This window comes from Drepanopeziza brunnea, assembly GCF_022702325.1.
Source record: "Drepanopeziza brunnea f. sp. 'multigermtubi' strain 214-2 chromosome Unknown ctg1, whole genome shotgun sequence".
Lineage (NCBI taxonomy): Eukaryota > Fungi > Ascomycota > Leotiomycetes > Helotiales > Drepanopezizaceae > Drepanopeziza > Drepanopeziza brunnea.
In genome coordinates this window covers 3,833,439-3,850,349 of record NW_027094064.1, presented here as the reverse complement: position 1 = coordinate 3,850,349, position 16,911 = coordinate 3,833,439, and the positions used below count along the sequence as shown (strand labels likewise).

The 16,911-nt window shown below is 49.2% G+C and overlaps 7 protein-coding genes across 7 annotated transcripts; 5 read left to right on the top strand and 2 right to left on the bottom strand.

Moving 5' to 3' along the window:
• Positions 1–1,523: 1,523 nt before the first annotated feature.
• On the top strand, positions 1,524–2,231 carry L3040_000666 (uncharacterized protein; the record flags this gene model as incomplete). The annotated part of the gene is made up of 2 exons (XM_007288235.2): positions 1,524–2,158; positions 2,207–2,231. The coding sequence occupies 2 exons, from the start codon at positions 1,524–1,526 to the stop codon at positions 2,229–2,231; spliced, it is 660 nt and encodes a 219-aa protein (XP_007288297.2).
• Positions 2,232–3,335: 1,104 nt separating this feature from the next.
• Positions 3,336–5,559, top strand: L3040_000665 (uncharacterized protein; the record flags this gene model as incomplete). Its single annotated transcript, XM_007288236.2, has 6 exons — positions 3,336–3,485; positions 3,571–3,683; positions 3,755–3,762; positions 3,829–3,936; positions 3,989–4,353; positions 4,471–5,559. The coding sequence occupies 6 exons, from the start codon at positions 3,336–3,338 to the stop codon at positions 5,557–5,559; spliced, it is 1,833 nt and encodes a 610-aa protein (XP_007288298.2).
• A 2,421-nt stretch (positions 5,560–7,980) lies between these two features.
• On the top strand, positions 7,981–8,728 carry L3040_000664 (uncharacterized protein; the record flags this gene model as incomplete). Its single annotated transcript, XM_007288242.2, has 3 exons — positions 7,981–8,085; positions 8,145–8,244; positions 8,304–8,728. 3 exons carry the CDS (start codon positions 7,981–7,983, stop codon positions 8,726–8,728), a joined length of 630 nt encoding a protein of 209 aa, XP_007288304.2.
• A 1,301-nt stretch (positions 8,729–10,029) lies between these two features.
• Positions 10,030–12,587, bottom strand: L3040_000663 (uncharacterized protein; the record flags this gene model as incomplete). Its single annotated transcript, XM_066155257.1, has 3 exons — positions 10,030–10,101; positions 10,158–11,773; positions 11,825–12,587. The coding sequence occupies 3 exons, from the start codon at positions 12,585–12,587 to the stop codon at positions 10,030–10,032; spliced, it is 2,451 nt and encodes an 816-aa protein (XP_066013293.1).
• Positions 12,588–13,510: 923 nt separating this feature from the next.
• L3040_000662 (uncharacterized protein) lies at positions 13,511–14,002 on the top strand (the record flags this gene model as incomplete). The annotated part of the gene is made up of 1 exon (XM_007288244.2): positions 13,511–14,002. The coding sequence occupies one exon, from the start codon at positions 13,511–13,513 to the stop codon at positions 14,000–14,002; it is 492 nt and encodes a 163-aa protein (XP_007288306.2).
• A 159-nt stretch (positions 14,003–14,161) lies between these two features.
• L3040_000661 (uncharacterized protein) lies at positions 14,162–15,122 on the bottom strand (the record flags this gene model as incomplete). The annotated part of the gene is made up of 2 exons (XM_007288245.2): positions 14,162–14,691; positions 14,963–15,122. 2 exons carry the CDS (start codon positions 15,120–15,122, stop codon positions 14,162–14,164), a joined length of 690 nt encoding a protein of 229 aa, XP_007288307.2.
• A 495-nt stretch (positions 15,123–15,617) lies between these two features.
• Positions 15,618–16,747, top strand: L3040_000660 (uncharacterized protein; the record flags this gene model as incomplete). Its single annotated transcript, XM_007288246.2, has 4 exons — positions 15,618–15,768; positions 15,841–15,922; positions 15,969–16,512; positions 16,598–16,747. The coding sequence occupies 4 exons, from the start codon at positions 15,618–15,620 to the stop codon at positions 16,745–16,747; spliced, it is 927 nt and encodes a 308-aa protein (XP_007288308.1).
• Positions 16,748–16,911: the final 164 nt, after the last annotated feature.

Here is a 16,911-nt window from a genome sequence, read left to right as displayed (position 1 = left end):
AGCCGGTAATGAATAGCAAGTGCCGCGGGATAAAGTGATACAGTACAGTAGAAACCACTGTGCGACATCCTTGGCAGGAGATCTGAACGTTTTCCTTGCGTAATTGGCGCAGAAATAATCAGCTCCTAGTCGAGCCGTAGCTGCTCGGGGAACTCTGCCTATGTCATTGGACGATGTTCTATCCGTTCTGAAGAAGAAAGAGTTTGCATGTTGAGATATCTGGGCTTCTGGGCTTCTGGGCTTCACCGCCAGCAATGGGATCCAGCCCACCGAATGATTATTGCATACACGAGCGATTTGGACCACCGAAAGTGGATTTGCCGGGAAGTGGCGCATGCTGCGTGATTGAACATTTGTTACTGACTTTCGAGCGGGAACTCTACATTCCGACACAAATTCGACGATGCAATTGTGGAATTCAGATATGAATCAAGCGGGAATCTTCTGCAGCGATCGACATGTTTCCAAGCGGAGCATTGAGCAAGACATGCGCGTTATCCAACGACCATAAGCGCTTCAAGAGTCGAAGGAGCTCCGACCTTCGGCAAATAGGATACCGGTACAGCCCAGGTGTGGCAAACAAGGAAAAGCTCTTACATAACTCAATGCCGCGGAGCAGAATGTAAGAAGTAAGAAACGATAGAGTAACGCCATCAGTCTAGAACCTTTAAGCAGAGATGAGGAACAGATCTTGACCGCTCCAGAACTCGTCCGCAATGATATTATGACACCAGTTGCGGAGTTAATCAAGCCAAGTCGAGACTCAGGAGAAAGATGGATACCCAAGGTGACAGGGCGAGCATCTCTGATGGTTCGAGTGAAAAACAATATCCTCGAACGCTTAACGGTGTTCTGCTGCAGAATACGAAAGAACAAATAAATCAGACGCAAATGAAAAGCTTCAAGCGTGGCCAATGCGAAACCCAGGCTCTGTGTACCATCAGATCCAGGAAATACTGTTTCAAAGCCCACACAAGGATCAGACTGCGTCCCTTCAAATGATGGGGAGTGAGTGAGTATGCGGGAGATAGACACCCATTCAGAGAGCCATGGTCTCAGTATCATTCTTCAGACTCGGACCTTCGATGGACTTGGTATGTGGGCGAGAAATATGCATCAGGGAAAAGCAAAGCCCTATACTCGGTCGACTAGACACGGACATGGAGTTTAAGCGCTTGCCTAGAGGTATTTTGATAGACCTGTCTTGTAACGTTCGTTGGTTCGTTGGTTCGTTGGTTCGTTCGTTCGTTCGTTCGTCGTTCGTTCTGCAATGTGAGGTTGAGATATCTGAAGCCGTGTTTGCCGGAGGAAAAAGATCCGGGCTCTAGCGTGTTTTAAGGCGCGTTTCTCAACAACCACAACCTCAACAAGACCAGATCATGTTTGAGAATTTACTACGCCTGGCAGAGACTTCCTATGCAAAGTTCATATTAGAATCAAGATCGGCAGTCCTTCCAGCGCGGCAAACAACGTGATTGTACACTGAAACCGTACACCGGAAAAACAGGCCCAGAACCGCAACGATGACCTCCCTCACGGAATTCCCTCTCTTTTCAGACCTGCCCAGCGAGTTACGCCTCAAGATCTGGGGCATGACTATCCATAATCCTCGAGTCGTCCATATCAGCTGCCAGAAGGCCATTAACAAACTGAGGAGGGAGCCAACACGCTACGTAGAAGCCTTCTTCTCAATTACCCCGCCAGCCGCAATCAACGTCTGTCACGAATCGCGCTTCGAGGCGCTTGCGACCTACAAGAAATACTTCCAGACCGAGCATTCGCCCAACTACGTGTATCTGGCCCTGGACCAGGACACTATACGATGCAGCGATAACATCTTGGAGCACTTCGGCCCGGTCGAGAAGAGAGGGATAGAGAGGTTGATTTTGGACATCGCAGACGCGGGCTACTTTGGGCATTTCAACATGTCGATCATCAAAGATATGGTGTGCTTGAAGGAGTTGGAGCTGTACACCGATGAGGGAGACCTAGAGTCTTGGAGGGGCGGAAATGAGCGCATTCTCCATGGGGATTTCGATAGGGAAAGACACCACGATCCTGGATGGGTGTGCCCCCTTGTGCGGATCATCAATCGGGATACAGGAAAGGATATGGGTGTCATTGCAAGTGCTGCTTTGATTCCTGGCTGGAAGGCAGGGTGGGTTGCTGGTTTGGATACATCGTGAGCTCTGCTAATAGTCCACAGTGATCACAATCCCTTGCTGGATTGAAATTGAGGCGGCTCGTTCCTGGCAGCATTCCCATACGTCAAAAGAGCTGACGATGCATTCACCAAGCGTGCGATTAATTAGCTAAAGTCATGTTTTAGGTACCGATGCTTGTACTAATAGTATATTGACATGTCCAGAGTTATGAAAGTGGGGGGAGAATCCCTCGATTGTCCTGGTCTATATTACGATATATTCCATGGCAATTAAGGAAAACCCTAATTGACCCGCCTGTTCAATTCTCCCTCGAAAAACAAGCCCCTGAAACTCCAGGATCCTTCAACAAAATCGCCAATTTCATTACAGATTGTTTCGGAACCTCCCTCTACATCGTGATCACATCATGGCCTCGAAAGCTACCAGGAAAGTCTGCGAGCTATTGAACTGGAGGTAATGACTCGCCGATCGATCGATACTCGCGTTGAGCAGCCGAACTTTGGCCTCCGATTACTGGGCATATAGATTCTGCCTCCCTCCGAATGAGTGTTGTGATTCGCGCTTCTGGCGTCAGGTTTCCTCTGATATGCGATGTTTGGATATTAAGAGCTTTGCCGGACAATCAACATTGAGCAGATCACTTAGGTCTCTTGAAATAGTCCGGCATAGCTTTTGAACTCGGGTATTATTATGCTCGCTGCCGACTACAAAACCACACAGTTCTCGGCTCGTCTCTGAAAAACCGAGATCTTCGAGGAAGCAAAATTGGGTGTGCCCGGGGGGATTTGCATCCCGGTCCCACAGTATTTGTTGGGCATTTCACCTCTCGGGTGGATCCGGGCGAGTTACCGAGTTCCCTACATGATTTGCACGGTGCGTGATTTGACTTCCGTAGAGATAAGGCTAAATCTGTTGCACCAATCAACCAATTGATACGCATCTTATTTTCAAATTGGACCATGAAGCGAATGTACAACTACCGGTAGAGCCAACTCGCGACTCGAGTCCGGAGCTGAAGGTTTTACAACAAAATTATGCCCTCCAATCAATTAATAAAGCAAGCCCTCACTTGATATAACCATCAACTCCCGAGTCAGTGCCAGGATTTATTCCACAATCAGGTTTCAGAAACCAGTTGCTCGGAGATTTTCGCAACAAGCATTTTCGGCCATGTGCCCGAGAGATCCAGCTCAAGCGAGTGGCAATCGTCCTCGTCCAGTCGATATCGACGGAGCAGCAGCAGGACAATATGTGGAATTCCCACAACTCCCAGATGATGCTTCCCGTGACGGACAGCCCATCTTGAACAAGTATTCGACAGTACGTAGTAGGAGAGGTCGTCTTATTTCCATTTCAGAACTTCCTCCACCAGACAATTACTGACTTGCCCTTGTTTATCCAATAGTTCATTACCCGAGAACATGACTATCCAGGAGCACAAGCGATGCTTTACGCAGCTGGAGTCCCTAATAAGGAAGCCATGAAGAACAGCCCTCACGTCGGCATAGCTAGTGTCTGGTTCGAAGGAAATCCTTGCAAGAAAGTAGATGCATTCTTGTTTGAAAGAGCGATGGCTAATGACTTACCAGTACACACCGTATTTCCTGACTCCTGGAATTTCTTTCTGATTATTTGTGGCCATGAACTGACACGATCCTCACAGTTCTTGATCTAGGCAAGGCCGTCAAGGCCGCAGTGGCTAAGGAGGGCTATCTTGCTTGGCAGTACAACACTATTGGAGTTTCGGATGGTATTACTCAAGGAAACGAAGGTCAGTCAAGTGCCGCGTTCTATGCTTCTTCCGCTGTTGCTCATGGTTTCAGGGATGCGATTCTCGCTTCAGTCACGAGAAATCATTGCCGATAGCATCGAAACCGTCACTTGCGCTCAACGCCACGACGCCTGCATTGCTATCCCAGGCTGTGACAAAAACATGCCTGGGTGCGTGATGGCGCTTGCTAGGCACAACCGGCCGTCAGTCGTCATGTATGGTGGCACCCAGGCGGGTGGATACAGTAAAGTGTTGCGAAAGCCCATCAACATCAACACTTGCTACGAAGCGCAAGGTGCTTATCTTTTCGGGACGCTGAAAGACTGGGCAGACAAAGGCTCATCTGCTACACCTGATGATATCATGTCAGACATCGAAAGAAACGCCGTTCCAGGTCCAGGTGCATGTGGCGGCATGGTATGTACAAATTTCTAGATGTTTTCGTTGAGATTCGAAGCTTTGTTAAGGGCGAACCGAGATCTCAGAGAAGTGAAGTCCAGAATCCGTATAGATTGAAGGCTAATCGTGCTAAAGTACACCGCAAACACTCTGGCAGTAATCATCGAAACACTCGGGCTATCGCTTCCCGGGTCCTCCAGCAACCCTGCATCTTCTCCCGCCAAAATGAAAGAATGTGCCGCTGTAGCGTCAGCGATTAAAACCTGCATGGAGAAGTCCATCAAGCCGCGCGACCTCTTGACAAGGGAGTCATTCGAGAACGCCTTGGTCGTGACCATGGCAGTCGGCGGCTCCACGAACAGCGTTCTTCACAGCCTCGCAATGGCGAGAACAGCCAACGTTCTCTTGACCCTGGACGATTTCCAGCGCGTCTCGAACAAGATTCCTTTCATTGCGAATCTCGCGCCGAGTGGGAAGTATACGATGGAAGATTTGTATGATATCGGCGGCACGCCTTCGGTTCTCAAGCTGCTGATCGCTGGTGGGCTGATCGATGGGAGCCTGCCCACGGTGACGGGGAAGACGCTCGCAGAGAACGTTCAGGCTTGGCCGTCGTTGCCACCGGGGCAAGAAATCATCCGATCCCTCGACAACCCCATCAAGCCGAGCGGCCACCTCGAGATCTTAAGGGGAAACATCGCGCCCGGCGGTGCAGTGGCCAAGATCACCGGCAAGGAAGGCGTCCGCTTCACGGGCAAAGCACGGGTGTTCAATAAGGAAAGTGAGCTGAGCGCTGCTCTGGCCAAAGGGAAAATCACCCGCGACGAGAATCTCGTTCTCGTCGTCCGGTACGAGGGGCCCAGAGGGGGGCCGGGGATGCCAGAACAACTCAAAGCATCGGCCGCCCTGATGGGCGCCAGATTGACGAACGTCGCGCTCATCACTGATGGACGATATTCGGGTGCAAGTCACGGGTTCATCGTTGGCCATATTGTACCCGAAGCGGCGGTTGGCGGGCCAATTGCGGTTATCCAGGACGACGATATCATTCATATTGATGCCGAGACGAACGAACTAAAGATGCCGTACGTGAGTGACGAGGAGATTGCAGAGAGGCTGCAGGCCTGGAAATCACCAAAAGCAACTGTTACTCGGGGGGTTCTGGCAAAGTATGCAAGACTGGTCGGAAATGCTTCCGAGGGGGCGATGACGGATCTTTGGTAGAGACGGTGTCTTTGGAAAAAAACGTCAAGAAAGAAAGAGGGGCTATTGGTCGGTACTTGCTCGAGTTTGATGAATGGATAGATTCATATAATGTACGCTTGCTTCGTACGGTAGACATTCTACATAGGCATATGCGTAATCTGATGGCGTGCACTCGTTATTTTCGCAGTATGGACGCCACTTATGCTCTTCTTCAAAACCTCGAGAAGATTCTTGTTTTTCCTACCCATGGATGCGCAACAGCATATTGGCCAACTTTCGTATTCGAAGCCTCCTATTAGAAACGATTGACTTTGCCATCGTATGATAAGGATGTGCATAGCAGGTATTCTTAGGGATTGAGATGTGCGGCAATTGTTGACATCTACGAAAGATCAAACAGAGACTATACTAATTTTGGCCGTACGAGGATAAGATGATACCCACGTATGTTAAATGTGGCTCGGGAAACGATATACCGGTTGTCGACTGAAGGGCTGCGGGGTTATAACTCAATTCCTCCCCCTTTTCGAAGAGGAAGGTTAGGCGAGCTTCTCGCTTATTTTTCTTCCTGTTTTGGGACTGGCTACTTGAACCTCTAGAGTAGCTTCGATGGAGGCAAGCAATTTACTTTTCTTTTGGAACCAATGTCTGCAGATCAATTAGAAGTATTCAACCTCATCTGTTCGGGTCGATAGACAAACTATCGTATGTTACCCGTCGTAATGGGTTTGGATTATTTTCCCCTTCGCCAACTCGGAGCTTAGCCTGGATGCGAAATCCCAAACCCAAACATAGCTGCTAGAAGCATTAACATGTCTCTAGCAACAGACGACTTCGCAATCGATACCTGCTTCACAAACGAGTTTGCCGATCCCACCCACTTCCCCGAAGCGGAAGAGATGCGGCTATCCGTAGTAAGCGCCAAGAGTACAGCCAAGTCCGAAAATAAGCAACGCATTTCAGGCTCGATATCCATAAAGCCTTTGTGTTCTGGGGATTCGAGGACGTAAAGTGTGGTTTCTGGTCTTTCTCAATCTCAAAATGAAGTGGCCATGCCAATATGGGCCTTGCGAAAAGCCCGCGCTCAGAGCTTTGGAAACTCTATGTGAGCTCTGCTATCGCCACCTCTGCGCCTAGGGGGTTGCTCATCAATTATTCACTAGAGCTCATCCATAGTTCGCGTAAATCTCCATCTTTATTAAGAACACCCCCCTTATGTTTACTACAAGCACAAGAACTACTAGTTTTTCATATAGCAGTCGTATTATTAACTTAATTATCACTTTAACGGATTCTATTGAATAGATTAATAGTTGTAATGATTGAATATGCATTGCATATGGGGGTGTCGATAATAATAAAAGGTTAAAGTCTAGATTTGAAAATTTACGCAAACTAAGGATGAGCTCTAGTGTACAATGGATGAGGTTGTTCCTTCTAAGAGACCGCCCTATTGATATTAGTGACGTTCGCCACATTGGTATAAATCTCGACTAATATATGTTATCAATATTAAAAAGGAGGGGGAGGAGAAAATGTTAAAGAAACAGCTGCTTGCATTAGACTGAAGAGGTCTATTACTAGGAATGAAATGCTAGAAAAACAGTTGCTCGCACTACACTTAAAGAGGCTACTATTAAGAATGAAATGCTAGAAGGACAGCTGCTTGCAGCGGACCTCAGGGACTATTATTAGGAATGAAATGCTAGAAAAATAGCTGCTTGTATCGGACTTAAGAAGAGCGAGATGTCACCTTACCCTAGCTGACTAAGGTAACCAACCCCACCCTTTTGGCAAGACTATGCCGAGACCGTAACAAAGGGAAAAGCGAAGTAAGGAATTAGGTGAATTGGAAAATAATAAGGTAGAATCAATGATATAAGGGAATAAGCCAGAAGGTTAAGAATTATCAAATCTAATATTGTATGATTACAATTGCTATTTGCGATTATATCAAAAGCAAAAAAGAAATTGCGAGTATAAGAACACTAGGCTAAGGGAATCGGAGTTAGGGATTCGGACACGAAGTTAATAGCCCGTGCAGCCTTAGCAGCTATCACAGCCATTATTACAACCATACTCTTACGAAGAGTAGCTTCTTCTTCCTTAGACTTAACAACACCAGGAATACAACCTAAAATATTCGTATCGAGACTCAACATGTGCACATACATCTTATATAGATACTAAAATATCTATCCCATCTTATTCATTTGTATAATCAAGCCTTGGCCGAACCATCTGGCTCCGTGCTTATGGCGCAGCCACTCCTCGGAGTAGGGATTACCTTATTGGGCTAGCTGTATGGTCGATATAATTACTGTAGAGTATATGGTCGATAAAAATAAAGCCATCTACCGTAGAACGCCATTCATTCTTCATCCACCTTTCTTCTTGTGATCAAAATCTTATTCCCTAATCTTGGACATCGACAGCACGATGCTACCTTTGCAATATCTCTGGCCCACTGTGGTGGCCCTGGGCTTTTTGGTCAATCGATCTCAAGCTGAAGATGTTCTCATTGGCTACCGAACAGTCTCCGAGGTAAGTTCGGGCGACTTGAGCTGTATGGCCTGAGCTCACACTAAGCACGTGAGTCATAGGCTGAAGCCCTGCTCATCAATGCCAACAACAAGCCCTTCAGAGATAAAGCCTTTGACGGCGTTCAAGGGCTCAACCAAATCGGAAATGGTATTTACCTAGGTGAGCTGATTGACATATACGGATCGTCACTCCCTACGCAGAGCTAACAAGCGCAACAGTAAACACTAATGGTGGCTGGAAGGGTCGGAAACATCAGACCAAGTGGTACTGTTACTTTTTAGCCGATCAAGAGCGGCTCAACAAAACAGAGAAAGTATGGGTTCCAAAATCGTACAAGAAAACGGGCTTCTTTCGCAGCAAGACCACAAGAATCTGGTTCGAGGGCGAGGCAGTCGTTGCAAAGTATGTCAAGAAAATCGTCAAAGACGCTAACAACGCAATCCGCTTCTCGTGGCTCTACGAGCCCGACCTGGACATGGAAATGCTCATTCCAACCGAGATGGTCAACAATGATGCCTTGGGCCTATACGCCCAGTGCTCTCAAAACAGGCTGGAGCTGAGCTACACCGAAGTCGTCGATTGGTCGAGTTGGGCTATTGCCGGAGATTCTGGACCTTATGATTATGCTACACTATTTGTATAGGTGTCTGAGTCCAGTGCGAGGGACATGGGAATGGAGGTAGGAAGGTAGTGAGAAGGGAAAGATCGAGTGCAGGTGCGCTCGACAAGGTAATCATTGTGTATATAGTCCTGTAGGGAGTTAGTTTCCAGTGGTAATTCGGCCTATAACACGTATTTTTTTCATATGACCGCAATGTTATTTATGGACGAGTACCAATCCCCTTCTAGATTCACCATCTTTTTGTACGCATTTCCACGGATTCGATCATTTAAGTAAAGCGATTTCTCCCACCTTGCCTTTCTTTATATATTGATATATAGGATAGTAACTATATAGAGCTTGTTTACCCTCATATATATCTAATCATGTACGCAGAGAGTTCGAACTAGAATACATATACGGAGTCGAGTTACGAGTGAGTCAGGAGTCATGGCACTTGAGCTAACACTACCCGTCTAAGAGGAAGACGGAATGACTGTATAGTAAACATATAAGTATGGTGGCGAAATACAACAACACAAAGCGACTGATACCACACGACAAAAGCAAAATTGACCAAGGCACGAAAATGATTTGGTTTGCCATTTACGGAGGAGTGTGGTCATCTCACTCTCTCCTCCCTCTGCGTTCCTTCCCTTCTGCCTTCCATCCTCTCGCTCTACGGCTACAGGTCTGTTTCGTTCATCTATCCGCCATACCTCAAGCACACACCCCGCGTGCGTCATAAAAAATCCAGACATACATACATGCTTGCGTGGTCGCTCCAATAGCAGCGCTGTCCATGAACCGAGCAGTGGGTAATCCATCCAGGGGCTCAAGAAGAAACGACCAAACACCAACCAACGAAGCAACTGAATGAGGCGGCCTGTGTACAAATACCACGCGATAACCAGCACAGTCAGTCAGACCTAGCCGCAATTAGAAGGAACAACCCCCAAGGGTACCAGCCAAGCCCAGCCCCAGCCAAAGTCAGGCCGCCCGCCAATGAGCTCCGTCCAGCCCAGTCCAATCCCATCAGAATTATGGTTCCCGTGCCCCAAAACGCCGAGCGTATGCAAATGCTTTCCCTTTTATTTGTTTTCATGACTTACGATGCTGCTGCTGCTCGAGTAGAGAGCGGTGGTATCGTTATTTATCGTATCGCATCATCATGCTGCGAGATATCGCAGCTGTAATTATATGTTTGAGTGAGGAGTGAGACTGATGTCGGGAGTCTCGGGGGAATTGCGCTCAATACCTAAGAATGGCTTCGCGAGATGTACCCACGTGTTGATACTCCTGGCTCAGGTCTGTGGATGGATAAGCTAGACATTCGTCATGCCTCATTCCATCATGCTTGTCTCGACATCGTCTTCTTCCAGGAGTTCAATAGCTTCCTTGATTTGCTGACTCGCCTGGAGAATACTTGTCAGCTGAGCTCCACGACCAGGATTTTACACTTTGGACATACCTTTGGATCCAAGTTAAGAGCGACCGTGAAGTGGTGAACAGCTTGTCCTCGCTCTTTGAGCCTCTTGTAAAGCTGCCCAAGGAGGAAATGAACCATAGCCTCATCCGGTGCCAAGTTCTTTAGAATTGTAAGCTCGTCTAGTGCGGCTGGCAACTCATTGATGGCCATCAACGTGCGAGCTTTCTTGAATCTGGTCAGAGCTGACCTCGGAGCCAGTTCCGTAGCTCTTGAGAAGTAAGCCAGCGCCTCCTGCGGGTGCTTCTGCTTCTCAAGGACGGTGCCTATGCAACAAATGAGTACTGCGTTGGTGGGATTGATGTGGGACGCAGCCTCAAAATGGGCATTTGCTTTGTCATAGTTCCCCAGCTTCTCATATACACGGCCAACACCATACCAGGCGTTGTAGTGTCGCCTGTCAGCAGCCATGCCAGAGCGATACGATACCAGAGCCTTGTCGTATTCTTCGTTGGCGACATGTTCGTGGCCTTGAAGAGTGAAGGCGTAAGCGAACTTGGGGTTCAGTTGAGTTGCACGCTTGAAGCAGCGAAGTGCTGACTCGTGATCTCTGGCCAGCGACCATGAATTGCCAAGTGCACACCAAGCCTGAGGGGATTGCCAAGATGCGTCAATCAACTCATGAGCAAGGAAGGCAAGGTCGGTCTCGCGCTTCAAATGCCACAGGATTGTCGAGTAAATCTCCATATCCTCAAATCTGGAAGGACTTGTCTGCCGGATCCGCTTGTAATAAGCCTCTGCTTCTGCGTACGCAGCTTGCTCGTAAAGAGCACGTCCCATCTGAGCCAAAACCCACGAGGTGTCTTGTTGTGCCCTCGGTAACTGGCCGTAAATTTGCAAAGCTTCCGAACAATAATACTTCGAAAGGGCAAAGTAACCACTTCCAAACTTTTTGAAGAGCTCTAGTAAGAAACGCAGCGCCTCCTCTTGCCTTTGAGTATCTAATTCCGAAGACCTTTGTGGTGCTATGTTGGTGACAGCTCCAATCCAGGAGCGCTGGTTGGATTCTCTTTGATCAACATCCATTGAATCTTCCACTGGTTTGCGGTTTCCACTAACTTGGCGCCCAACAGTCGAGGTACTTGAAGTGGGTCGCATGATTCTAGAAATAGGAGGCTTCGCCTTCTTCAACTCTCGTGCTGGTGCTGGACCAATATTCGGTACAACGCTTGAAGACTTTGAGCTCGCCGGTCGGATCTGGTTGAATAATCTAACACTCCTGCGTTGTGGTGCTCCCGGATCTTCTGAGCCTTGCCTAGGAACGACCTGCCCAGATACTGTACGCTTTCGCTCTCCAGCCGAAGGTAAAAGGCCATTATTCCGCAAAGATTGAGTAGCTGCTGATTCTTCGATAGACTCTGGCTGTGCTGATCTCTGTGCTCGCTTTGACGTAGCCCCGCGGCCCATCTTGGGCGCATCAATACTAAAGTCCATCCCCAGGCCTGGCATCGTTCTACCCTTCCGTGCTGGTGCAGCAGGCACCTCGCCTTGATACGTCGGGCCAGGATCTCTTCGATTGAGCACCGCGGATACGTCGACTGAAGCACTCGGACCGGTGGGTGTTTCCATCGCTTCTGGCCCAATTCCTCCTCCCCCTGCAGCTGGAAGATTTGTTAGACTGGGATTGCTTTCATTTAGCTTCTGCGAAATACCAAGTGTATTGAATAGTCCCCCCGCAAAACCTCGAGAAGGAACGTTATTGAACGGATCTGCCGCCTCGCCAACAACAGGCGCGGATCTGTTTCCTAGTCGATGTCGATCGTGTTCCGTCCGCTGGTGGGAGTTGTCCCTCGATTGGACTTGTGAATGAGGTTGTGATTCTTGTTGGTCTTGGGAATTCATTCTAAGGGCTGCCTCCATCTCTGGATTTAACCTGAATATATTCGGGACGTTCAAAGGCGTGCCCATATCACACAGGCGCGTGAAGGCATCCCACATGAACGGATTGAGCTTCAGAGATTCCTCGTAGCAGGTGATCGCCTTGACCTTGTTGTCGTATCCGTGGTAAAGCTTCCCCAGTAGGCAAAGGATCACGGCCGCGTCGGGCAGGGGTTGCCTCGACGATGCCGTATGTTTTCCGAAGCTATTTCTTCCTCCCCATAGCCCCTTACTCTTTTCGAGTGCCGTTATGCCATCCTTAAATCTTTCCAAAGCCAAACATGCCTGTGCATACACGTAAGCAGAAGCCAAGTGAGTGCCTCTTGACCCTGCCGGTTTGGAGCACTCGTAAGCGGAAGCATTATCTCCGAGTCGGAAGTGGCAGAGGGCGGCGAGGTAGGCGGATTCGGGGTTTCGGTGGTCATAGGCTACAAGACGCTCGGCGTAGAAGAGGGCATTCTTGAGAAGGTTATTATCGATGTGGTAGTAGATGAGCTGGCGTAGTTGGCTCGCGACGCAGGTAGTTGACGGCGCCATGATGCGATGGCTCTGCGGAAGATGTAACGATGACTTTAAGTAATCGAAGACGAAGCGGATTATGTAAGTCTAGCCATGTGGTCCACGAGCTGTGGAAGAGTTGTCGGTTTCGTTTTGTGCGGTTCCTTTGTTGAAAATAGCGCTTGCAGCCTCCTCCCTCTCGTCCCTTCTTCTCTTCCCGGAGCTAGGTGCGGCGAATATGCTTTCGGGTTCTGCGAACAGTCGCTGTTGCTCGTTGGCGGAAATTACAATTAGAATACTCGCGGTGGTGGTGTTGTTGAGGGTGACGCGAATTGGGCACGCGAGGAAAACAGATGGTGGTCTTCTTAGTCGTGGTCGTGGTCGTGGTCGTTGGGGGAGAGGCCGAGAATAACAAAAGCCGCCGACAGGGTCGGTCGTAAAGTACTGTCTTTACTGCGCTGTAAACAGAGCGAGAATCGAATGCAGACTGAAGCGCGCAAACCCAGACGCCGAAAAAAAAAGAGCGAGCGAGGGAGTGATGTTAGGTTTGGGTTTCTGGATACTCTCGCTACCTTACTTATGTCAACATCGGGTCGCGAGGTTCTGTTGTGGTTCGTTGCAAACGGCGGCTAGAATTTCGATTGGATGGGATGGCGGGTCTTGACTCTGGCCAGACAACAAACCCTGGGCCGGGCTTGGCGAAGGTTACGAGATATTCAGCCTCGTTTTTGATATTGATATTAGAACATCAGAACATCAGACTGCGACTGGAATACAGTATCAATTGAGAATACAATACTACCCAATCTCGTCTGCACCCACCGAGCGAAAGACAGACCCTACTTAGGGTACCATATAATATCCTCATATTCTCTGGCCTCATCTTCCTATCTTCGTCCTCCACCTCGGCCTCAGCCCAAACACAATACACAAATACACCCAGTCCATCCACATCCACCACCATGGCACAGAAAGCAAAGAAAGAGCGCGCCAAAGCCAACACCAGCACCCTCAACAACCTCCACATCAGCACCCTCGTCCTCCAAGCCCTCTTCCTCCTCACCTCCCTTCTCTACACCAAGCGCTCTTTGTTCGCCTGGCTTGTCCTCTCCATCCCCTCCCTCATCGCTGAGTACATTCTGGAGACAACCGGCCGCCCCAAATACGACGCCAACAAGACGCTCAAAAGCGCCGGCGAAGACCTGGCCGCTCCGGGCTTGACAGAGTACATGTTCGACATCGTCTGGGTGACGTGGCTGTGTCTGGTGGTCGTTACGCTGTTTGGGAATTGGGGCTGGTGGCTGTGGAGTGCGGTCCCGGCGTACGGGCTGTATAAGGGTTATGGGCTGCTGGGGATGGCGAGGGCCATGATGGGGGGAGCACAGCAGGGGCAGATGCCGAGCGAGGAGCAAGTTGCGGCGGGAGGGAACAGGAAGCAGAGACGAGCTGCGTAGGATTGAGGACTGGAAAATGGTGCCGTTATTGAGTTTCAGTGACGGTCTACTCTTTGTATGAGCCGGCATTTCGATTTTGGTTCTAGTGGCCATTATACCCCTCAGGACTTCCTCCTGAGTCCCGAATATGAGATGCTTGAATGTTGGGCTGACCTACTCTCAACATCCATCCTCCATCTGATCTCCTCCTCCTCCTCTCCTCTTCTCTCCAGTCCAAAATAGCAAATCTTCCTCCCTCGCATCCTTCACCAGCACATGCACATGCTCCAGGGCCCTCACACTCTGTAAGCTCACCCAATTCTTAAACCACACCACCCTCTCCTTTCCCCCCTCCCCAAGCCTGTGCACAAACATTCTTTCCACAAACTCCTCAATGACCATTCTACTCTCCACACTCATATCCCCCGTCGTCTCATCGACCGCAATGGGCGTCTTGCTCCACACTACAAGGTGCGTGATGTCGCTCGTCAGGCCGTAAGGCCAATCGTTTCTCAGAATTTTGAAGTCTTCCGGACAGCTGAACGGGATGGGAGATACATAGGCGAAGGGCGGGGAGCCCCAAGATGAAAGTCGGCATTGGAGCAGGTAGTTTGTGGTACTGCCGTATTGGGATTTGATCAGGGCGGTCCAGTCCATGTAGCGGCGAAGGTCGGAGGGCTTGCGTTTCAGCACTTCGAGGCTGTTTCTTGCTGCGGGAGAGTCAGCTGGTACCAGAAGAAGGGTGAGAGGAGGGAGAGAGGGAGAGGGAGAGGGTAGGGCAGAGAGAGTAGGGCAGAGAGAGCTCTGTTGACAACCATCGATCCACAACCAAGATGAAGCTATTCGCAACCTTTGGCAACAGTGCCCATTCTTTTCTTTCTTTCTTTCTTTCTCTCTCGCTCAAGCAAAAGAAACACAAGAATTCCCAACACTTAACAACAGACACATTGGAGTCTGAAAGCGGTAGAAAAGTTATCTCACCAACAATCCCCTTCAGCTCCTCCCAACCATGCAGATGGAACTCCTCGTCCGTCTGCGCCAGCACCCACCTATCGATGTCCGTCAGAGGGAACGGAGCCTCTTCTCCTCCCCTCTTCCCTTCCCCTTCAATTGTTTCATAATTTACGCTGCTGTCCCCCATTTGATTTCCTCGCTTGTAGGACGAGGAAGTACTTTACGTACAACCGAGCCTGTCTGTTAACATGCATGTACAGAGCCGAGCTAAGCCTTTTGATGTTCGGGTACAAGATCTAATCTAATCTCTGACCTGATCGGATCGGGATCGGATCGGATCGGATTATTCAGAGCCGGGAACGACTGCGCCGTGGCGGAATGGAATATGTACGAAATGCGAATACCATAATTTCGAGTGAGCCAGTTTATAGATTTGTTTTTTTCTTTTTGAAATTTGGTACCCCCGTAGATTTTCTTCGTCTTCACCTGAATAATTTAATAAAAAAAAACATTGCGGTTTAACGAATATATAGTTAAAAACTACAATCTTGGTAGAGGTGCCATATGGCCTACCACGACCTACCCCACCTGCCCCTGCCCCCCGTAAGTACAGATACCTACCCCGGAAGAAAAACGTCTCAAAGCTCCCTCAACAAAATACCCCGACCTGAAGTCAACAAACATGGCAGAGTTGTTCTCCAGTCAGAACATCAACGGCGTCTTCATTCCCTCCGGCCTTCTCGTCTTCGGGACGCTGATTGTGAAGAGAGAATGGGTGCCCTATGCTTTCATTCTGGCTGCACTGCTGTCGGGTTTTAAGTTGTTGAAAAGCCGTATGTCCCTCCATCCTCTGCTCTTCGCAGACCCCCAAATATGCTCAGTGGCAAATCTAACAGACCTTGCAGAAGCAAAGCCGGTTCTCAAGCCTACGGAGCTCCAAGATTTTGAACTGACAGAGAAGACCATCATCTCCCACAATGTTGCAATGTCAGTTTACGCAATCTACCTGCCCTCAGTCTACTAATACGGACAGCTACCGATTCAAGCTCCCCACCGAGAAATCGATTCTGGGCCTCCCAATCGGCCAGCACATCTCCATTGCAGCAACCCTGAAGCAACCTGATGGCACCTCCAAAGAAATTGTCCGTTCTTACACCCCCATCTCAGGCGACCACCAACCTGGGTTCTTCGATCTCCTCATCAAGTCTTACCCCACCGGTAACATCTCCAAACACATGGCCTCTCTTGTTGTTGGACAGACAATCAAGGTTAAAGGACCCAAGGGCGCAATGGTCTACACGCCCAACATGGTACGCCACTTCGGGATGATCGCAGGAGGAACAGGTATCACGCCCATGCTGCAGATTATTCGCGCTGTGATCCGTGGCCGCCTTACTGGCGATGTAACGAAGATCGACCTCGTATTCGCGAACGTCAACTCCGAGGATATTCTGCTCAAGGAGGACCTGGATCAGCTGGCTAAGGAGGACAAGGATTTCAACGTCCATTACGTGCTGAACAACCCGCCCGAGAACTGGGATGGCGGTGTAGGCTTTGTGACGCCTGAGATGATGACTGTACGTTCTATTCCCTCGCGCATTTCAACTACTAAGCGAATCTTCTTCCCTCGCTTCTGACCCAGGGCCTAACATTTAATCACAGAAATGGCTCCCTAAGCCAGCAAAGGATGTCAAGCTGCTGCTATGCGGCCCTCCTCCCATGATATCTGCCATGAAGAAGAACGCGGTCGAACTGGGCTTCGAGAAGGCTAGGCCGGTATCGAAGTTGGAGGACCAAGTCTTCGCTTTTTAAGAGTCAAGAGTAGATAGACGATCGGAGATGATACTAAAACTAACCTGGTGGGGAAAACCGCGTGTCCGTATAGAGGCAGGCAGCTGCAGACTTTCCCGTTGCTACAGATGGCGTGACGAGAGGGTAGAGGTGCATAGCGTTTGTACCAGACACAACACCATGGT